At 43.6% G+C, this 24280-nt stretch overlaps 1 protein-coding gene across 6 annotated transcripts in view; it reads left to right on the top strand.

The window, feature by feature from the left end:
* LOC139582752 (SAM and SH3 domain-containing protein 1-like) overlaps positions 1 to 24280 on the top strand; it is a 317846-nt gene that overhangs the window by 199574 nt on the left and 93992 nt on the right. The window contains exon 1 of one of the 6 annotated variants that reach the window (XM_071413047.1): positions 11184 to 12109. The exons of 4 other annotated variants lie outside the window; for them this stretch is intronic. In XM_071413047.1, coding sequence (XP_071269148.1) covers positions 11960 to 12109 — 150 coding nt within the window. In that variant the 5' untranslated portion in view covers positions 11184 to 11959. Of the gene's footprint in view, positions 1 to 11183; positions 12110 to 12223; positions 12444 to 24280 lie in introns of those variants that run through there. One more of the 6 variants, XM_071413048.1, reaches the window with a different exon arrangement.

Below are 24280 nucleotides of genomic sequence, written 5' to 3'. Positions count from 1 at the left end.
GGTTTTGTTAGAAAAAAGTGCATATTTCAGGTAGAAATCACAGTTTACAATTGCACCGACCATCACAAGACGACTAGAATTACTATAGAGAGCAACGTGTATGACCAATTTACTCTTAATAAAACATTTCATAAGAATAGACAAAGCATAGCAATGGAAAGACCCAGATCTTGTGATTCCAGACAATATTTCAGATTTTCTAAGCGTTTTACAGCGAAAACACAATAAATCGATAAGTTAGCATACCACATGTGAAAACGTTACCAGAGCATCGATTCCAGACAAAGAGAGCTATAACGTAATCACCGCCAAAATATATTAATTTTTTCACTAACCTTCTCAGAATTCTTCCGATGACACTCCTGTAACATCATTTTACAACATACATATACAGTTTGTTCGAAAATGTGCATATTTAGCCATACAAAACCGTGGTTACACAATGAAAATACTAGGAAATCAAGCCTCAAAATGTCTGACGTCATCTTTCAGAGTGATCTAGTTTAATTGAAAGCTAATCATATACTTGACTAAAAAATACAGGGTTGACAGGAATCGAAAGACAAATTAGTTCTTAATGCAATCGCTGATTTACATTTTTTAAATTATCCTTACTTTTCAATACAGGTTGCGCCAAGCGAAGCTATAGCAAACAAGATGGCGACATAAACGTTTAACATTTATCGACAGAAACACGATTTATCATCATAAATTGTTCTTACTGTGAGCTGTTCTTCCATCAGAATCTTGGGCAAAGAATCCTTTCTTGGGTCTAATCTTCTTTTGGTCGATAGATGTCCTCTGTCCTTCGAAATATCCACTAACGATCGAACGGGACCCCGAAACGTGTCCAAAGTTTCAGAGTGCACGACAAAGAAATTCCTCAAAATCGCACTAAACGGATATAAATTGCTATAAAACGGTTCAAATTAACTACATTATGATGTTTTTAACAACTATAACGACTAAAAACATGACCGGAGAAATATCACTCTCTAAACAACGATTTGGAAGGAGGCAGGTCTGATGTCCATTTTGCGCATGACGCATGCAGGAAGAGAGCGGTACTTCTACGTTTTCGTGTTTTATAGTGGCTCTGATTGCGCAATCGAATCCATTCAAAACGTGATGACGTACTGACACCCAGAGGAAGACGTAGGCAGTGTCGTTTTCTCCATAGCATCTACTGGCACCTTAAAACCGATCCCAGATCAGGGGTAAAAATTTCTGAAATCTGACTCCCTGTCAGGAAAAGTGATGTAGAAGTAGTTCTGTACCACTCAGAGACAAAATTCCAACGGCTATAGAAACTAGAAAGTGTTTTCTATCCAATAATAACAATAATATGCATATTGTACGATCAAGAATTGAGCACGAGGCAGTTTAATTTGGAGACCAAAAAATGCTAATGCGGAACAGCACCCCCTATAGTTGCAAGAAGTTCATGTTAGTTAGGTAACATTAGCCAATGTAAGAATGTAACGTTAGCTAACGCGTATGAAAAGTTAATGCAGCACAATATATCATACTTTCTTACAAAAAACATAGCTAACGTACGTAGCTAGCTAACATATTGCTCACCTTTACTACCAAACTGGCTAGATAGGTAGCCAATGTTACCCCAATAAGACTATACCACAACTCAATGTTGATAATATATCATAGCTACATTGTTCTCCAAATCTTAGCTAGCTAGCTAAATAGGTTCAAATCAGGATCAAAGCCAACGCCAAACTTTGGGAAACTGTCACACTGTTAGCAAGCTACCTTACAATGCATGCAATGGGCATTGCAAAACTTGTTAGGTAGGTTACTCCATAGACTAAGCTATGGTAAGACAAGGTAGCCTTATAGAATCACCCCAAAAATGTATTTTGTTAGGAAGAGAGAAAATAGATAGCCATGTGATTTTTTTCTTCATGACTACAAATTATGACATTCTATTTTTTAGCTGATATGGCAATGAATACACAAGCAGCATATCAAACTGGATTGTTTTAGGTTACACCTGCAAGTATAACAATATTTGCCAGGGCATATTTGTTTTATTATAAATCTGATTATTTCACATGGAGATTGCGCAACCAGGGCTGGCAAAACCCTAGACCATTGTTATTCTAAATTCCGCAACGCATATAAGGTCCTCCCCCACCCTCCTTTCGGAAAAGCTGACCACGACTCCATTTTGTTGCTTCCAGCCTATAGACAGAAACTAAAACAGGAAGCTCCCGCGCTCAGGTCTGTTCAACGCTGGTCCGACCAATCGGATTCCACGCTTCAAGATTGCTTCGATCACGTGGACTGGGATATGTTCCGCATTGCGGCGAACAACAACATTGATGAATACGCTGATTCGGTGAGCGGGTTTATTAGCAAGTGCATCGGCGATGTCGTACCCACAGCGTCTATTAAAACATTCCCAAACCAGAAACCATGGATTGATGGCAGCAGTCGCGCAAAACTGAAAGCGCGAACCACTGCTTTTAATCAGGGCAAGGTGACCGGAAACATGACCGAATACAAACAGTGTAGCTATTCCCTCCGCAAAGGGAATCAAACAAGCTAAATGTCAGTATAGAGACAAAGTAGAGTCGCAATTCAACGGCTCAGACACGTGAGGTATGTGGCAGGGTCTACAGTCAATCACGGACTATAAAAAGAAAACCAGCCCCGTCGCGGACCAGGATGTCTTGCTCCCAGACAGACTAAACAACTTCTTTGCTCGCTTTGAGGACAACACAGTGCCACTGACACGGCCCGCTACCAAAACTTGCGGCCTCTCCTTCACTGCAGCCGACGTGAGCAAAACATTTAAACGTGTCAACCCTCGCAAGGCTGCAGGCCCAGACGGCATCCCCAGTCGTGTCCTCAGAGCATGCGCAGACCAGCTGGCTGGTGTGTTTATAGACATATTCAATCAATCCTTATCCCAGTCTGCTGTCCCCACATGCTTCAAGAGGGCCACCATTGTTCCTGTTCCCAAGAAAGCTAAGGTAACTGAGCTAAATGACTACCGCCCGAAGCACTCACTTCCGTCATCATGAAGTGTTTTGAGAGACTAGTCAAGGACCATATCACCTCCACCCTACCTGACACCCTAGACCCATTCCAATTTGCTTACCGCCCCAACAGGTCCACAGACGACGCAATCGCAATCATACTGCACACTGCCCTAACCCATCTGGACAAGAAGAATACATATGTGAGAATGCTGTTCATCGACTACAGCTCAGCATTTAACACCATAGTACCCTCCAAACTCGTCATTAAGCTCGAGACCCTGGGTCTCGACCCCGCCCTGTGCAACTGGGTCCTGAACTTCCTGACGGGCCGCCCCCAGGTGGTGAGGGTAGGTAACAACATCTCCACCCCGCTGATCCTCAACACTGGGGCCCCACAAGGGTGCGTTCTGAGCCCTCTTCTGTACTCCCTGTTCACCCACGACTGCGTGGCCATGTACGCATCCAACTCAATCATCAAGTTTGCAGACGACACTACAGTGGTAGGCTTGATTACCAACAACGACGAGACGGGCTACAGGGAGGAGGTGAGGGTCCTCGGAGTGTGGTGTCAGGAAAATAACCTCACACTCAACGTCAACAAAACAAAGGAGATGATCGTGGACTTCAGGAAACAGCAGAGGGAGCGCCCCCCTATCCACATCGACGGGACAGTAGTGGAGAGGGTAGAAAGTTTTAAGTTCCTCGGCGTACACATCACGGACAAACTGAAAAGGTCCAACCACACAGACAGCGTGGTGAAGAAGGCGCAGCAGCGCCTCTTCAACCTCAGGAGGCTGAAGAAATTCGGTTTGTCACCAAAAACACTCACAAACTTTTACAGATGCACAATCGAGAGCATCCTGTCGGGCTGTATCACCGCCTGGTACGGCAACTGCTCCGCCCACAACCGTAAGGCTCTCCAGAGGGTAGTGAGGTCTGCACATCGCATCACCGGGGGCAACTACCTACCCTCCAGGACACATACACCACCCGATGTCACAGGAAGGCCAAAAAGATCATCAAGGACAAAAACCACCTGAGCCACTCCCTGTTCACCCCGCTATCATCCAGAAGGCGAGGTCAGTCAGGTGCATCAAAGCAGGGACCAAGAGTCTAAAAAACAGCTTCTATCTCAAGGCCATCAGACTGTTAAACAGCCATCACTAACATTGAGTGGCTGCTGCCAACATACTGACTCAACTCCAGCCACTGGAAAAATTGATGTAATAAATGTATCACTAGCCACTTTAAACAATGCCACTTCATATAATGTTTACATACCCTACATTACTCATCTCATATATCTATATACTGTACTCTATACCATCCACTGCATCTTGCCTATGCCGTTCTATACCATCACTCATTCATATATTTTTTTATGTACATATTCTTATTCAATCCTTTACACTTGTGTGTATAAGGTAATTGTTGTGAAATTGTTAGGTTAGATTACTCGTTGGATATTACTGCATTGTCGGAACTAGAAGCACAAGCATTTCGCTACACTCGCATTAACATCTGCTAACCATGTGTATGGGACAAATAAAATTAGATTTGATCTGGGAAGCTAAAAAGGCTAGCTAGCTTGCTATGTTTTTAGCCAGGCTGCCAGCTAGCTACTGGCTGACTAGTACTAGCAAGGTAAGGTGACTCTACTACTAGCAAGGTAAGGCTACTCTTCCTTGCTTACACAAAATGAAAAGACAAAAATAAAAACATTTGGTTTCTCTCCCGTGTGAATGGGAGTGGGACCGGCGAGGATATCATGTTACCAAAAGGTGTCTGCTATTCCAAAAATCCCACATGCACGCACACACGTAGATCAACGGAGTGAAGCTTGTCATAACCTTAACAGATTAAGAGCTAGGCCTGTCTTTTAATGGCTGTGAGTAGCGTGTGTGTTTGTTTGAGTGATTGTTTCCAAGCCCAGCCATTCTGGCCTGGAGAGTACTGGGCACCCTCAGTGAGAGCGGAGACTGACCTATCTGATCAGTGGAATATCAATGCAGCTCAATATAGGACGGCTGTGTGTACCCACTCACAACACACAACACTACCAGCCATTAATACAACAGGTGCAGAGATAGAAGGAGAGAGAGAGAGACAGAGGGAAAAATAGAGGGAACAGAGAGAGAGCACAAAGAGAGAAAGAGAGCAGAGAGGGCCGGCATAGACAAACTAGCATGCTGGACTCACATATGAAGCTTGTCTTGAGTTATATACAGTTGAAGTCGGAAGTTTACATACACTTAAGTTGGAGTCATTAAAATTCATTTTTCAACCACTCCACAAAATTCTTGTTAAAACTTCTTAGGGCTGCAATCCCGTTAACGGGATCGATATGACAACAACCAGTGAAAGTGCAGGGCGCCAAATTCAAACAACAGAAATCTCATAATTAAAATTCCTCAAGCATACAAGTATTTCACACCATTTTAAAGATACACTTCTTGTTAATCCCACCACAGTGTCCGATTTCAAAAAGGCTTTACAGCGAAAGCACCACAAACGATTATGTTAGGTCACCGCAAAATCACAGAAAAACACAGCCATTTTTCCAGCCAAAGACAGGAGTCACAAAAAGCAGAAATAGAGATAAAATGAATCACTAACCTTTGATGATCTTCATCAGATGACACTCATAGGACTTCATGTTACACAATACATGTATGTTTTGTTCGGTAAAGTTCATATTTATATAAAAAAAATCTCATTATACATTGGCGCGTTATGTTCAGTAGTTCCAAAACCATCTGGTGATTTTGCAGAGAGCCACATCAATTTCCAGAAATACTCATAATAAACGTTGATCAAAGATCAAGTGTTATACATGGAATTTTAGATCCACTTCTCCTTAATGCAACCGCTGTGTCAGATTTCAAAAAAGCTTTACGGAAAAAGCAAACCATGCAATAATCTGAGGTCGGCACTCAGAGTCCAATCAAGACAAAAATATATCCACCATATTGTGCAGTCAACAGAAGTCAGAAATAACATTATAAATATTCACTTACCTTTGATGATCTTCATCAGAATGCACTCCAAGGAATCCCAGTTCCACAATAAATGTTTGATTTGTTCGGTAATGTCCATCATTTATGTCCAAATAGATACTTTTGTTAGCGCGTTTGGTAAACAAATCCAAAGTCACGAAGTGCGTTGACTAAAAGCAGACGAAATGTCAAAAAGTTCAGTAACAGTCAGTAGAAACATGTCAAGCGATGTATTGAATCAATCTTTAGGATGTTTTTAACATAAATCTTCAATAATGTTCCAACCGGAGAATTCCTTTGTCTTCAGAAATGCGGTAGAACAGAGCTCGCTCTCACATGACCTTACTCAATCCCCTCTCATTCGGCCCCCCTTCACAGTAGAAGCATCAGACAAGGTTCTAAAGACTGTTGACATCTAGTGGAAGCCTTAGGAAGTGCAAAATGACCCCTATCCCACTGTGTATTCGATAGGCGATGAGTTGAAAACCTACAAACCTCAGATTTCCCACTTCCTGGTTGGATTTTTTCTCAGGTTTTTGCCTGCCATATGAATTCTGTTATACTCACAGACATCATTCAAACAGTTTTAGAAACTTCAGGGTGTTTTCTATCCAATACTAATAATAATATGCATATATTAGCAACTGGTACTGAGGAGCAGGCAGTTTACTCTGGGCACCTTTTCATCCAAGCTACTCAATACTGCCCCTGCAGCCATAAGAAGTTTAACAAACTATAGTTTTGGCAAGTCGGTTAGGACATCTACTTTGTGCATGACACAACAAATTTTTCCAATAATTGTTTACAGACAGATTATTTCACTTATAACTCACCCGTATCACAATTCCAGTGGGTCAGAAGTTTACATACACTAAGTTGACTGTGCCTTTAAACAGCTTGGAAAATTCCAGAAAATTATGTCATGGCTTTAGAAGCTTCTGATAGGCTAATTGACATAATTTGAGTCAATTGGAGGTGTACCTGTGGATGTATTTCAAGGGCTACCTTCACACTCAGTGCCTCTTTGCTTGACATCATGAGAAAATCAAAAGAAATCAGCCAAGACCTCAGAAAAAAAATTGTAGACCTCTACAAGTCTGGTTCATCCTTGGGAGCAATTTTCAAACACCTGAAGGTACCACCTTCATCTGTACAAACAATAGTACGCAAGTATAAACACCATGGAGCCATGCAGCCGTCATACCGCTCAGGAAGGAGACGCGTTCTGTCTCCTAGTGATGAACGTACTTTGGTGCGACAATTGCAAATCAATCCCAGAACAACAGCAAAGGCCCTTGTGAAGATGCTGGAGGAAACAGGTACAAAAGTATCTACAGTATATCCACTTTAAAACGAGTTCTATATCGCCATAACCTGAAAGGCCGCTCAGCAAGGAAGAAGCCACTACTCCAAACCTGCCATAAAAAAGCCAGACTACGGTTTGCAACTGCACATGGGGACAAAGATCATACTTTTTAGAGAAATGTCCTCTGGTCTGATGAAACAAAAATAGAACTGTTTGGCCATAATGACCATCGTTATATTTGAAGGAAAAAGGGGGAGGCTTGCAAGCCGAAGAACACCATCCCAACCGTGAAGCACGTGGGTGGCAGCATCATGTTGTGGTGGTGCTTTGCTGCAGGAGGGACTGCTGCACTTCACAAAATAGATGGCATCATGAGGAGGGGAAAATTTTGTGGAAATGTTGAGGCAACATCTCAAGACATCAGTCAGGAAGTTAAAGCTTGGTCGCAAATGGGTCTTCCAAATGGACAATGACCCCAAGCATACTTCCAAAGTTGTGGCAAAATGGCTTAAGGACAACAAAGTCAAGGTATTGGAATGGCCATCACAAAGCCCTGACCTCAATCCCATAGAAAATGTGTGGGCAGAACTGAAAAAGCGTGTGCGAGCAAGGAGGCCTACAAACCTGACTCAGTTACACCAGCTCTGTCAGGAGGAATGGGCCGAAATTCACCCAACTTATTTTGGGAATCTTGTGATAGGCTACCCGAAACGTTTGACCCAAGTTATACAATTTAAAGGCAATGCTACCAAATACTCATTGAGTGTATGTTAACTTCTGACCCACTGGGAATGTGATGAAAGAAATAAAAGCTGAAATAAATAATTCTGTAACGGTCGTCTTTAGGTGAGAGATTGGACCAAGGCGCAGCGGGTGATGAATACATCATTATTTATTTAAACAAAGACGAAACACGAAGAACACTTGAGAAATTACAAAATAATAAACGAAGTCAACAGACCTGAACAAACGAACTTACAATATACGAAGAACGCACGAACAGGAACAGACTACATACACGAACGAAAACGAAACAGTCCCGTGTGGTGCGACATACACAGACACGGAAGACAACCACCCACAACAAACAATGTGAAACAACCTACCTATATATGGTTCTCAATCAGAGGAAACGTCAAACACCTGCCTCTGATTGAGAACCATACAAGGTCAATTAACAATGACACTTAACATAGAACAAACAACACAGACTGCCCACCCAGCTCACGTCCTGACCCACTAAACACAACTATACAAAAGGAAAACAAGGTCAGGAACGTGACACATTCTCTCTACTATAATTCTGACATTTCACATTCTTAAAATAAAGTGGTGATCCTAACTGACCTAAGACAGGGAATTTTTACAAGGATTAAATGTCAGGAATGGTAAAAAACTGAGTTTAAATGTATTTGGCTAAGGTGTATGTAAACTTCCGACTTCAACTGTAGGTTTCTGGGGTATACTCAACTTTACATTCTTGGAGTGATTGATAGTCATTACATCATTACTTTTCACAGAATGCTCTCTATATATTTAATGGCCATGAAATATTGTATTTGTCTCTCTCCTCCCAAATGTATAGGAGTTTTCAATTCGTATCAGCTGTATGTTGCTCTGTGTTTATGTGTTACACATGTTTCTCTTTGCCCTCATTCTTGTACTGCTGACAACAGGGTATGTTGTTTTGGCTCCTGGCTATTCTATTGTAGAGTAGATTCGATCTTGGATACTCTATACCAGGGGTATTCAACTCTTACCCTACGATGTCCGGAGCCTTCTGGTTTTCTGTTCTACCTGATAATTAATTGGACCCACCCTAAATCAGTCCCAGATTAGAGGGGAACAATGAAAAAACGCAGTGGAACTGGCTTCAAGGTCAAGAGTTGAGTTTGAGGGCTCTGGTAAAGGAAGCAGTAAGTACAGTATTGACTGTCTCAATAAAGGACCATTTTTTTGTCTGGCAACATGACACCTATTATCTGGAGGTGATGGAAAAGGAACAAGATTACACCACAGGGTCCTCACACACACACACACACACACACACACACACACACACACACACACGCACACACACGCACACACACACAAACACAGCGAGATACACACACTGTTGCATATTAGCAGAGGCTGTATATAATAAGTGTGCTCTGAGTCAACAGGCTGTGCCTCCTCTCCTCATTAGCATGCTGGCCCCACTGTTTGGGATATTACAGGTGGGCCACAGTGAGGGGTGTCCTGTCCTGTAGTGGGGTAAGGGTAGGAACAGGGAAGTGAGGGGGTGGGCATTAGTGACACACCTCAGCAGGGGAAGGGTGGTGGTGGTGCTTCTAGAGATATAATCATGGTTCCTCCAACACAACCTGATGTTTTAGGAAAATAATGGGTTGGCACATGCGCACAAACACACACACACACACCATCCCAATCCCTCCCAGTTCCACCATTCCACAGCTTTAGCCAGGCAGGTTAGCCCAGGGCCAGGGCCTAGCCCGGGGTTCAGGGGCTGGGTCAGTGGTGAATGATCCCCTGGGTGGAGGGGAACAAAGCTGGGGTTGTGCTTCCCTTGTTTTATGTGTTTACACTGTAAGCAGGATACTGTTGAGCAGCTGCTGCTTGTCCCAGGCTTGTGAAAGACATTCTCCCTCCACAGCCTAGCCTCTGTGGTCTGTGCGGATTAGGCTGACTTATGTGTACGATGGAGAGAACGAGGGAATTGAGGAATGGAGGAATGACCACCACCTAAAGGAATAATACACCGCCCCTGTAATCCTCAATGAGCCTCTGATCGCATTTCACTACATAGAGTTGGGAGTTACTTAGCCCAGGGGCTCTTCCTAGTATCGGAATGTTGCAGGTAGGTTGTCATTGTCCATTCCACATCATGGAGAAGTCATGACTGGTCCTCTCTCTTCTCTTACAGCCTCGGGTGGTTGTGTCAGTGTATTACACAAGGCAGGAAAGGCACAGTGTATCACGGTTTTAGATTGTAGCGTCTCATTACTCCCTCACCCTCTCTCTTTCTTCTTTCCCACTTTTTCAATTTCAATTCAATTTTCAATTAGCTTCATTGCTATCGCTGTCTTTCTCTCTCTCTCTCTTTCTCTCTCTCACTCTCTCAGGCTGTTCTGAAATCTGTCACGAGACTGCAGGCAGCTGTTGCTGTTCAGCAGACATGCTGCTCTCTCTGAGAATGTGCTTCTGGCAGCACAGAGACATACTGAGACAAAGTCAAGTCTTCTTCATTACAGTAGTTGCCTGGTAGAGCAAAACAAACACCTAATCATCCATTCAACACTATGTAGAGTCCAGAGATGTATGCCAGCTGCTACATTCTTTTTTGGAGAATTTATAATTGTATGCAACATCATTTGGATTCATTTGTAACTCTATGAAGTCTAACTCTATAGTTTTTACCCATATTGATAACTAAATAATCATTATACAGATCAAATGTGTTTTATTTTCAAAATTCCACTATCCTATATAAAACAGTGTACACGTGTTTTATAATGGCATGTAGTTACACAGATATTATAATGTAGTGGACAGGTTTGTAGTTTTTTCCACTGTTATTGCTATGGTGCAGTGGGACCCCATAAATTATACACAATGTGTAGTCTATTCTATTTGACATGCTTTTGTCTTTGTTTGTAAATTGGAGACTATTCCTGCGGTTTATCACTATTACGAATAGGTCACGGTATACGTCACCCCTCCCAAAAATATTTTTCACATGCGCTGTTGTTTTTGATACAATTGTGTGGAGAATCGCTTTGTTCTCCTAAACCTATTCAACCCTGTGGAGAAAGTATTGGTGGAAAAGCAACAGGATACGCGCGTAGTAGCCTAATAAAGGGTTAGTTGTCTGTCTGGCAACTTTCCACAACATTTACCAAAGTTTAAGAAACAGACTATTAGACTATATTGGTGTAAGATTTCCTTTGGTACGTTAGTGCAGAGATGACTGACACCAACCAGACCAGAGGACTTTTTGTTGTGTAAATGTTTTTGCTGGGAGGAGTGAACTAGAGAGGGGAGCTCACTACTGTTAGAGGGGGGAGCGTGGATAATTACAGACAAGGACGGCGCTTCGGGCGTTTTCTCCTCATTTCTTGTTAATGGGAGTATTTCTCAAAGTTCGCGACTGAATTTTTATTCGTATTGATTTGGCGTTCTTCTTTTCTAATACATATAAATAGTGTCGAATTAGGTGTCTCTCTTCGTACCAAATGTCCCCCGCTGTAAATTTTGGTTTATGCCAGAAGCGCACGGGTAGCGAGCTGCGGAGAGCTCAACCAATTAACTTTTCAGATGAAAACCCTGCACTGTAACTTCAGCTTCAATTGTGTTTACTGCGATTTATGCGTGTTATTGCAATATGTGCTGAATGTATTCTATTCGCATAAAGGGAACATATTCAACTTGCCTCTGAGTTTTAGTGCACTTGTTGCACTTCCCAAGCATGTCTGAAGGCATTTGGAGAGTGTTCACTCCCGCAGTTTCTTTTGTGCCAAGGAATGCTGAATGATTTTACGGCTGAGACGGGGACAACTTTCTCAAGAAGAGGTGTCCGTCAGTAGTCAGACAATTGCGCATGGTCACGGATTAAAACATTGCGCCAACGGCAATACTTCATAACCATAGACATTATGGAGGGCCAAGGCGACCAGGCAGCCGCCTCGGTAGAACCCGACGCGGACATAGCAGTGTGTGACAGTTTCTCCCTACTTAAACCCGAGGCGGACGGCGCAGTCTCTGACAGTTTCTCCCAACTCTGGACAGACGTGATGGGGATGCTGGTAAGTTTGTGGGCCGGGTTGGGGGAGGGGAGACAGGAAGGTAACAACCAACTGAGAAAAGCTTTTAACTGTGTCCCTCCTAGGGGGACCCACGTTGCTCATTTAGTGGTTGTCTATTGATACTTGTTAACATGTAAATCACGTCCCAAAACAACAACGCAAGGGAAGCTGGTCTATTTCTCAAAGCGCTGAGCGCAAAGTTTACATTCCATCCTCGGTGCCCAACATATGGGTTTGGCATTCGGGTCATTTCCCTTCTTCAACCTGTTCCCGAGGAGCTTTTCTGTTTTTGAGGTGATCAGATTTCATAGAAACCTGGAATCCAGTGAAAATGGTATGTTGCTCTTGAGTTTAAAAATGACCTGTTTGTGTGCTTCCAAGTCTTCCAAGTCTGGTGCACTTGAGCTGCGAAGATGGAATTGTGCTTGTCTGTTGTTTCAGGCAGAGGTAACAAATAGCCTCCATTACAATTCGTTGATTAAACTTCATTGTTGTGTTGTTACATTGTTACAACATTGTAACTGTTCGTGTTGTTTTAGGAGAGTTGAGCTCCTGTGTGTTCTATGAGGGCCCCATGCCAAAGCACTTGTTGTTGTGTTTTGTTGCTGTGTTGGAATGTTACTTTGGAAAGGTTATGATGGAAAAATTGTTGCAAATTGCATTGATTGAAATATTGTCAGTCCTGATATGTGATGTTGTGTCAATGTGTGGCTACATTTTGTTCTCCCTGTCATTTTTCCCCCAACCTTTAAGTTTTGCTTGTTAGTCCCTTATCAGTGCACACCTTCAAGAACCTTGAACATAATTGGCACTGGTTTGACAACAATATCACTTTGATATCCAGCAATTGGAGTTGTAGCCAAGGCCTATGGGTCCTCAGGGAGGCATCCCCAGGGAGGCTTTCAATGTTGTATGTCAAAATGCAATCTTGTCAGTCCTCAATCCACATAGGCCTATACCAATCCACATCTTCCCAAAGTGCATGGCAAATCTTGCAATTAAGATATGGAAAAGGTTACACTGATCAACATAATCACCTTTGCCTCTTGTTCTTTGTTAGGGGCCAGGGTGACATGGTCATCTTGATTGTACAGATGTGTGTGTGGGCCATCTGATCTCAGTGATCCATAGAGTTCATGTGTTGTGCTCTTTTCCCATGTGAATGGTGGGTCATTTGAAGATCAATGTGTTCATTTGGTCTGGACTGGTTCAGTAGATGAATGGAATGTGAATGGGCCTAACACTGAGGACAGAGACAGAGGTGTGTGCTTGTGTGTGTGTGCGTGCGGGCCCGTGTGTGTGTGAGAAACGGAGATGAGTGTCCTAGCCTTTGACTCTGGGTGGGAGACCTGGGACTCCAGCCAGGCAATTTAACCAGATTTATTACACTGGATGCAAATGTCTATCAGTGCTCTCATCTTTGATGTCTTTCCTCTGCTGGAACACAGACACACACACTAGACAAGTGTGACACCTCCTTCATAGGTGACAGCAAGCCTTTCACACATCCTCCTCCATCACAGGTACCTGAGACTGGAGCTTTTGGTCTTTTGAAGGATCTTTTATCACCAGTAATATCATTATGATGTCACAGGAGAGAGACATGATTCTGATTTAATGTCCCTCACATTGCCATGTGGTCACTACTCAGGTTTTTGAGTCAGTTAAACAGAATTTGTACCAAAGTGTTAATGGAAGAGACCATTTTCTTCCACTAGGCTTGGGCTTATGGGTATAAATCGCAACACCGTGCTATACTCCTGCCCCGTGGCACTCACATCTGTAGCTATGGAGTGCTTTAAAAGGCTGGTCGTGGCTCACATCAACACCATCATCCCAGAAACCCTAGACCCACTCCAATTCGCATACCACCCCAACAGATCCACAGACGAAGCAATCTCTATTGCACTCCACACTGCCCTTTCCCACCTGGACAAAAGGAGCACCTACGTGAGAATGCTGCTCATTGAAAACAGCTCTGCATTCAACACCATAGTGCCCTCCAAGCTCATCACTAAGCAAAGGAACCTGAGACTGAACACCTCCCTCTGTAACTGGATCCTGGACTTCCTAACGGCCGCCCCCAGGTGGTGAGGGTAGGCAACAACACATCCGCCACTCTGACCGTCAACATGCGGGCCCCTCAGAGGTGTGTGCTTAGTCCCCTTCTGTACTGCCTGTTCGCCCACGACTGTGTGGTTGCGCACGACTACAACACCATCATTAAGATTGCCAACGTCACAGCGGTGGTAGGCCTGATCACCGACGACGATGAGACAGCCTATAGGGAGCAGGTCAGAGACCTTGCAGTGTGGTGCCAGGACAACAACCTCTCCCTCAACGTGAGCAAGACAAAGGAGCTGATCGTGGACTACAGGAAAAAGAGGACCGAGCACACCCCCATTCACATTGACTGGGTTATAGTGGAGAAGGTTGAGAGCTTCAAGTTCCTTGGTGTACACTTTACTAAGGACCTATCATGGTCCAAACACACCAACACAGTCGTGAGGAGGGAACGGCTATGCCTATTCCCCCTCAGGAGCCTGAAAAGATTTGACATGGGTCCTCAGATCCTCAAAAAGTTTTACAGCTGCACCATCGAGAGCATCCTGACTGGTTTCATCACCACTTGGTATGGTAACTGCTCAGCATCTGACCGCAAGGTGCTACAGAGGGTAGTGCGTACGGCCCAGTACATCAATGGGGCCAAGCTTTATGCCATCCAGGACCTCTATAATATGCAGTGTCAGAGGAAGGCCCTAAAAACTGTCTATGAATCCAGCCACCCAAGTCATAGACTGTTCTTTCTGCTACCACACGGCAAGCAGTACCGCAGTACTCTTTTGCAAGTGCTTGATATACACTCTCTGGACTCTAGGGCTTTCCTCATTTAGTCGACTGGTCGATTGTTTGGTCAATAGGCTGTTGGTCGACCAACATTTTTTTAGTTGAGGAGTGGCAAATATACACTACCGTTCAAAAGTTTGGGGTCACTTAGAAATGTCCTTGTTTTTGAAAGAAAATAAACTTTTTTGTAAATTGAAATAACATCAAATTGATCAGAAATACAGTGTAGACATTGTTTATTTTGTAAATGACTATTGTAGCTGGAAACGGCTGATTTTTAATGGAATTTTCTACAGAGGCGTGCAGAGGCCCGTTATCAGCAACCATCACTCCTGATTTCCAATGGCACTTTGTTTTAGCTAATCCAAGTTTATCATTTTAAAAGGCTAATTGATCATTAGAAAACCCTTTTGCAATTATGTTAGCACAGCTAACACAGCAGACTCTATGTCGATCAATATATATTTTTTGTCGGGGACAGCCGTACTGGACTCTAACCACACACCCACACGTACTACACTGACACTGACACTGACACTCCAACACACACTCACACACACACACACACACACACACACACACACACACACACACACACACACACACACACACACACACACACACACACACACACACACACACACACACACACACACACACACACACACATAAAACACACATTCAAATTCCTTCACACTCTTCACACACGCTGCTGCTACTCTCGGATTATTATCTATGCATAGTCACTTTAGCCCTACCTACATTTACATATTACCCCTACCTACATGTACATATTACCCCTACCTACATGTACATATTACCCCTACCTACATGTACATATTACCGGTACCCCTTGTATATAGCCTCGTTATTGTTATTCAAATCAAATCAAACTTTATTTGTCACATGCGCCGAATACAACAAGTGTAGACCTTACCGTGAAATGCTTACTAACAAGCCCTTAACTAACAATGTAGTTCCAGAAGAGTTAAGCAAATATTTACCAAATAAACTAAAGTAAAAAAATTATAAAAAGTTACACAATAAAATAACAATAATGAGGCTATATACAGGGGTACCGGTACTGAGTTAATGTGCGGGGGTACAGGTTAGTCAAGGTAATTTGTACATGTAGGTAGGGGTGTGTTACTGTTTTTCCTTTAGTTTATTTATCACATTTCTATTTGCCTTGTTGAAATATAAAGTAATGACTGTGCTAAATCCCAGAAACCACATGTTATGTAATTTCCTTTAGAAGTACAGGCTGTAAGTGACTGGAAATGGTTTGAATACTGTAGCACAGCTGCCAAAACTCCACCTTATATCTGTGCTGTTTCAGTCAGTATTTCTGTAGAAGTAATCACAGGGCCAACAATATGGTCATTGTTCAATCCCCAGTGTTTATGAAACCTTTACAATTCAAAGGCATCAGCACAATGGATTCCCAATATTTTTGGCAACAAAATGGCAGTGCAATATTTAGTTTGTTGTCAGTACGTAATGCTTTTCTATGGCCTTTGTCTCTGGGGCCCTACATGAGAATGCCCTTTTGAGTAAGCCTGTGCCTGAGCCTATTGAAACATCTGAACACTACTGTTACAGATTAGTAAAGCCATTTGGGGTGCAGCTTCTCAGTAACCAATGAATGTGAAGTCTACATACCAAGTTTTTTCTGACATACATCTAATCTGGCTAATTTGGTTGTGTGACTACAGATGATGGAGGACCTTTATTTGAAAGGAAAAAAACATAAACCTGCGGACACTCGGCCCTCCGTGGAATGAGTTTGACACCCCTGCACTACAAGTTTTATAATTCCTGTTCTCCTGCAACAGGCTGATCAAATTAAGATCCAACATCTGTAGTCCACCACTCTACTGTTGATTGTTTTACTCACTACAGTTCTAACTACATCAGAGAGTCCTGTGTACAGAAGGTAATTACCAGGGAGTGAATTGAAATTCCAGTTCAAGAATGAATGAATTTAATTATAATTTATCGTAAACCTATTAATGGCCGTGCAGTGACTAGGTGATTCATCGTTCATCATAGTTAACTCAAGCGTGGAGGTCTGTGGTCCTCTGTCATGCCTGTAGTGACATTGCTAGGAGCCCCTCTGCCTGAGGTTAAACCACCGCTAGGAATGTGTTTAATGAGAATACCTTTGTGAACCAGTAATTTATTTGTGGTTACAGCAGGGTAAACATAGACCTAAGCCAATTAACAATTTGGGGCTGTTAAGGGATTTAAAAAGTAATATGCCCACTCACACTCTCAACATGTTTGGCTGACCATCCTTAAAGTTTTTCTAGCACTGTTGCATTATGGGTACATAAGCATCTCTGCTGTTTGAACAGGGTTAGTAGACTGGAGCCGACCCAACTCTGGTTCTTTGAAGAAATGAGGTTTCAGCAAGTCCTTAAATCGGATCTGACATTTTTTTGTAGGATGTGCATGTTATTATTCTTGTATCTAGCTTACCATAAATAATGTTAAAAGGCAGCATGCCATGTATAACATTTCCACAATGTTAGTGTGTATGGATGCAGGTGTGTATGGATGCAGGTGTGTATGGATGCAGGTGTGTATGGATGTAGGTGTGTATGGATGCAGGTGTGTATGGATGCAGGTGTGTATGGATGCAGGTGTGTATGGATGCAGGTGTGTATGGATGCAGGTGTGTATGGATGCAGGTGTGTATGGATGTAGGTGTGTATGGATGCAGGTGTGTATGGATGCAGGTGTGTATGGGTGCAGGTGTGTATGGATGTAGGTGTGTATGGATGCAGGTGTGTATGGATGCAGGTGTGTATGGATGTAGGTGTGTATGGATGTAGGTGTGTATGGATGCAGGTGTGTATGGATGCAGGTGTGTATGGATGCAGGTGTGTATGGATGTAGGTGTGTATGGATGCAGGTGTGTATGGATGTAGGTGTGTATGGATGCAGGTGTGTATGGATGCAGGTGTGTATGGATGCAGGTGTGTATGGATGTAGGTGTGTATGGATGCAGGTGTGTATGGATACAGGTGTGTATGGATGCAGGTGTGTATGGATGCAGGTGTGTATGGATGCAGGTGTGTATGGATGCAGGTGTGTATGGATGCAGGTGTGTATGGGTGGATATTTGGAAGTACCAGTCCTCAACAGCATAAACACAGTACACACCGTTAGTACCTCCCTCTGCAAACGGTGTCTGAGCAGTTAGTTCAAACAGTGATTTTGCTCTATTCTGCGTCAGCTTCTAATTCAGGGGTGTCAAACTCATTCCATGGAGGGCCTAGTGTCTGCTGCTTTTTTTCCAATAAAGACCTAGACAAGGTGAGGGGAGTTCCTTACTAATTAGTGACCTCATCAATCAAGTACGAAAACGCGCAGACACTCGGCCCTCCGTGGAATGAGTTTGACATGTACTCTAATTTGATCACATATCTGGACAGCTGACAGTCCTCCTCTGTATTCCCTATCAGGTATTCTCAAAGGGCTCTCTCATCCCAGTCTGCATGGATGTCTGCCTCAAAGTTTAGTATCAGGAAGACATTTTGTTAGATTTGAGGAAATAGTATATGTACAAATGTTCAGACATCCGTACAGTATGAGTGGGTTCTGTCTCCCATCTCAAGGGCTTGTTGATACTTTCCTGCTACCCAGCCTTTGATATGTTTTATTAGTGAGCCCATTCAGCCCAAATGTATTTTGAAACTGTGTCTGTGACAACATATGGTCAACTTAAAAGAAACCTCAATTTGTTTAAAGAGTGTCTCCTCCTCCAATATAGCATTGTGTAGTTGCTGAGCTGTCTGCCTCTGTCTCAGCACCCCTCTGTCCTAGCCCAGCCTTAGTAAAGCCACATCAACCCTGGTCCAACCTAGGTTTGCCACATTTGAGCCTAGGATGGCCAGCTCAGCTCAGATCTCCCCCTCCCAGTCAGGGGCCAGGCAGGGCTGGCAGGTGTTTCTCTCAGTGCTGTGGAGGATATCCTCAGGAAGCTCCTCTGGAGGGGGGTGGGCATCAACTGCCCGGGCCTTCCTACAGCCTGGGCTGGGATGCTGGTGTAGGGGTGGGACAGGGGTATGAGCAGCTAAAGCCTGGAGGGAGGAGTGGAGCGAGGGAGGAGTGGAGTGAGGGATCGCTTACCCTCCGCTGCCTTTGTAGGGAGAAGTTGTTTGGGCACCGCCAGCCTGGTCAGTCTCTTGGGGTTGGAGTCAATGTGTTCTATGATTTAGGAGGAAACATGAGCGAGGCGCTAATTCACTTACTCCTGCTTGTAATGAATCATGAAAATGATACGAGTGAGTGGGATAGTTTCTTTAACCGCCGCCCTAGTGTTCTGAACTGGTAACAAGTGTAACCGATCGTATCAACGTCGTTCTAGCGTTGCATCAGATACGTGATGGCCATAGTCATCTGTCACTATGCACTCCCCTAGAGGATGTCTAGCTAGTCACAAGGCTAGTCCTGACACTGACAAAAGCCTTGTGCACAGCGCGAACAGAACAGCATAACTCAATAAGCACGGAACCGGCCTCAGTATGAAAAGCAGCGCTGTGTGGAATGTGTACCTAAAGCTGGGAGCAGAACAAACACGTTAGCTAGAGCGAATGGTTTAGAGACCTCTGTAATGTCTTCTGACATGACAAATGAAAGCACTGGCTTTGAGAGAGGGAGAGAGAGAGAGAGAGAGAGAGAGAGAGAGAGAGAGAGAGCACCAAACTATCTTGCATGCGAAGGTGGACAACATCTGTAGCAGTGGAATGCTTTGAAATGCTGGTCATGGCTCACATCAACACCATCATCCCAGACACCCTGGACCCACTGCAATTCGCATACCGCTCCAACAGATCCATAGATGACGCAATCTCCATTGCACGCCACACTGCTCTTTCCCACCTGGACAAAAGGGGTGCGTGTTTAGTCCCCTCCTTTTACTCCCTGTTCATCCACAACTGCGTGGCTGTGCACGACTCCAACACTGCTCACGACTCCAAGCAACATTAAGTTTGCAGACGACACGACGGTGGTAGGCCTGATCACTGACAACAACGAGACAGCCTATAGGGAGGAGGCAAAAGACCTGGCAGTGTGGCGTTACAGAGGGTAGTGCGTACGGCCCAGTACATCACTGGGGCCGAGCTCCCTGCCATCCAGGACCTTTATACCAGGCGGTGTCAGATGAAGGCCCTAAACATTTTCAAAACAGCAAAATGTTCCTGAACAGCTTTACACCCAAGACATAAGACAGCTGAACAGTTAATCAATGGTTACCTGGACTATTTGCATTGACCCCCTTTTTTTGCACTGACATTGTTGCACTGACTCTATGCACACTCACTGGACTGGCACATACTACACTGACATTGTTGCACTGGCTCTATGCACACTCACTGGACTGGCACATACTACACTGACATTGTTGCACTGACTCTATGCACACTCACTGGACTGGCACATACTACACTGACATTGTTGCACTGGCTCTATGCACACTCACTGGACTGGCACATACTACACTGACATTGTTGCACTGGCTCTATGCACACTCACTGGACTGACACATACTACACTGACATTGTTGCACTGGCTCTATGCACACTCACTGGACTGACACATACTGCACTGACATTGTTGCACTGGCTCTATGCACACTCACTGGACTGACACATTCTACACTCACACTCCAAAGCACACTCACTCACCCACACCCACACACTCACACTCCAACACACAAATACACACACACACACACACACACACACACACACACACACACACACACACACACACACACACACACACACACACACACACACACACACACACACACACACACACACACACACACACCCACACACACTCACACATTGACACACACACACACACACACACACACACACACACACACACACACACACACACACACACACACACCCACACACACACACACACACACACACACACACACACACACACACACACACACACACACACACACACACACACACACACACACACACACACACACACACACACACACACACACACACACACACACACACACACACACACACACACAGACACACTTTCACACTCTACACATACACTGCTGCTACTCTGTTTATTATCTCTCCTGATTGCCTTTTTCACTTTTACCCCTACCTACATGTACATGTTATCTCAATTACTTCAACTACCCTGTACTCCTGCATATTGACTCGGTACCTGTACTCCTTGTATATAGCCTCACTATTGTTATTTTATTGTGTCAGTATTTACATAAATGTTTTACTTTATATTTTACTTTTTAACTCTGCATTGCTGGGAAAGGGCTCATAAGTAATCATTTCACGGTAATGTCTGCACCTGTTGTATTAGGTGCATGTGACAAATACAATTTGATTGGATTTCAACATCAATTAAAAGAAAATAAATGTAGAGATTAGTACTGTAGCTAACTTGGCAGTTAGTTGTTAGCATGCGAGAAGACCTAAAAGGTCAGTGCACTGAGTTTAGCCCTGCATGCTGGTTATGGAATGTTTTAATAACTGACAGAAGGGTCTTGGTGTGCTATTTACAAAGGGGAAGTTATTTCAGCTGAGTGTACGTTCTTGCTACTTTTGTTGTTTTCTTTGCCTCAGAAAGCACAGAAAGATCAGCTTGCTTGCTCATGAGGTATTTGTCCTCATAGACTACCATTGAGCGCTCTGGGAAATCAGGACCTTGAATCCATCCAGGAGAAGTGTTGAATTGCAACACAGGAGATTCCCCTAGATTTCATTCCAAAGAAGTTAACAGTAAAGGGGTGCAGCTCCGGCACAATGAGAGCACAGAGTTCATATTTCAGCATGGCTGTTTAGATCGGATTGAAGTGCACTGAGTGAGTTATGGTTTGCATGCCTTTTTAGTTCCGTTTGAGCAGATTTTTCTCAGATCATACAAAGTCAATTGGCTGTTGAGTTACAGAGTGTGTTTTTGAAATAGGCGATTTGAGTAGATGGTTACATCACTACATACAGTAGCTACCTACATCTGCCTGATAAGGAAGGTGTTTCTGGGTCATCATGGGGCATGACCTTGTAACGTTAAGGCTTTGGTTTGTACGGTATGCCTATGACATGTAGAGAATATCCATGCATTACTGTTCAGCAGTGGCCCATAGATGCCTCCCAGATGCCATGGATAATACTGTTGCACCACCACCCCCTACCCTCCCAGTGTGGTCACATTGAGAATGACAGGAATTCTATGGTTAATTAATTAGCTGAGCAGAGGTCAGCAGGACCCCATGTCACCCCCTACATTTCCTCATGTCCTTATATGTTACTCACCCATGGGGATAGATTCCAGTCTGAACACTCTCTCCTATACCTCTCTCTGTCAATGGAAAATTGAGAATATTCTCATGTGGAATCATGGACTGAAACCTCTAAACCTATGGCTGTTAGTCAGACATGTATTTCAAAGAATAATGCAGAATTATTCATATAAACAGTCCCTGTAAGTTTAGAGACAGTAAACCATGAGCCAAGTCCTGTCAGTCAGGTCAGTCCTCCCACTAGTGGTTTAGAATAACAAACTCCAGCCTCAAGAGTTTTTTACTGGAAAACCTCACAGCCTTCCCTCCACGCCGTTGGTAAGAGCATTGTTCCGTAAAGTCTTGAAGTAAAGTGAGGAGATTGGACCTGCCACTAAAGTGTTGGCACTGTGTTCTGAAGAGGTTCAGCTGAACATGAAATTAGGAATGGTCAGTGAGGCGAGCAAGAACAGTCTTATCTCTCTCTCTCTCTCTCTCTCTCTCTCTCTCTCTCTCTCTCTCTCTCTCTCTCTCTCTCTCTCTCTCTCTCTCTCTCTCTCTCTCTCTCTCTCTCTCTCTCTCTCTCTCTCTCTTTCTCTCTCTCTCTCTCTCTTTCTCTCTCTCTCTCCTCTCGCTCCTCTCCTCTTCTCTCTACTCTTCTCTCTTTCCTCTCCTCTCTCTTACACCTTGGGTGTTGTCTTTTATAGCCTGTTCTGACTGTGAACATGACTATTGAACTTGACTCAAGGCAGGGTGGTGCACTCTTGTATACACAGGGTGGGAGCCAAACAAGGTTTGGTCTATTGCATTATGGGTTTTTTCAACTCCATAAAACCGTTGTTGTTGTTATTCCTTCCATTTTGTTTTAATTCAATACACACACATACATTAACATAATGTTTAGTGATGCACCGATATGACATTTTTGGCCGATACCAATATCCAATATTTTCCTTACTGATACCGATAAACAATATTTACAATTTTAGCGGCCTTTTAAGCATTCTAGTACAGTTAAATAGTTAACACACACGCTGACGCAGCAGTCTAAGGCACTGCATCTCAGTGCAAGAGGCGTCACTACAGTCCCTGGTTCGAATCCAAGCTGTATCACATCCCGCCGTGATTGGGAGTCCCATAGGGCGAAGCACAATTGGCCCAGTGTCGTCCGGGCCGTCATTGTAAATAAGAATTTGTTCTTAACTGACTTGCCTAGTTAAATAAAGGTTACACACACACCACACTGACCAAAAAGTTATTTTGTTGGCATTTTTATGTCCCCATTACCAGTAAAACATAATCAAAGCCTATTTCTTTCACTTACTTGCTGTGCTGTTTTGTTGTTTATTTGTTCAGTCGTTTCATTCTCAACCAGGATTTCTATGGAACGCTGTTTGGGTCTTTGACGTGTGACGTGTCAAATGAGCTTGTTGACCAATCACATAATAATTTACGATTTGTTCACTGATATATGCTGCATCCCTAATCATTTTAGGACACTCAGATTTTCAACGGGTGGTTTAGCCTGCTAGCCTAATAGACACAGACCACAGGGTTGTTGTTGGTCAGATAAAGCAAAGAGTAAAGTCTTCTCCTGTGTTAGATAAAGGCTGTCTCCCAAACCTACAGATGTTTTACCCCCTCCAAGCCCCCAGCCTCCCCAGTCAATACCTCCTCACAAATCACCCCTGTCCACTGGCTCCATACCCCCTCAGTACCCCCCTCACACTGCCATATGGACTATTGTTATCACATTCCTTCACTCCCACACACACACAAACGCACACTCACTCTCGCATACACAATCACTTACAATAAACAGACATATAGTCAATCACTTCCATCTTTTTTTTTTTTACCTTAACTGACTTGCCTAGTTAAATAAAGAACAATTTCTTTAAAGAAGAATTTCTTTATTTAACTAGGCGGCCTAGGAACAGTGGGTTAACTGCCTTGCAGAACGACAGATTTTTACCTTGTTAGCTCTGGGATTCAATCTTGCAACCTTTCAGTTACTGGTCCAACGCTCTAAA

Source organism: Salvelinus alpinus, chromosome 8 (assembly GCF_045679555.1).
Source record: "Salvelinus alpinus chromosome 8, SLU_Salpinus.1, whole genome shotgun sequence".
NCBI lineage: Eukaryota > Metazoa > Chordata > Actinopteri > Salmoniformes > Salmonidae > Salvelinus > Salvelinus alpinus.
The sequence above is the reverse complement of the archived record's forward strand: the minus strand, read 5'-3'. Positions and strand labels throughout refer to the sequence as shown.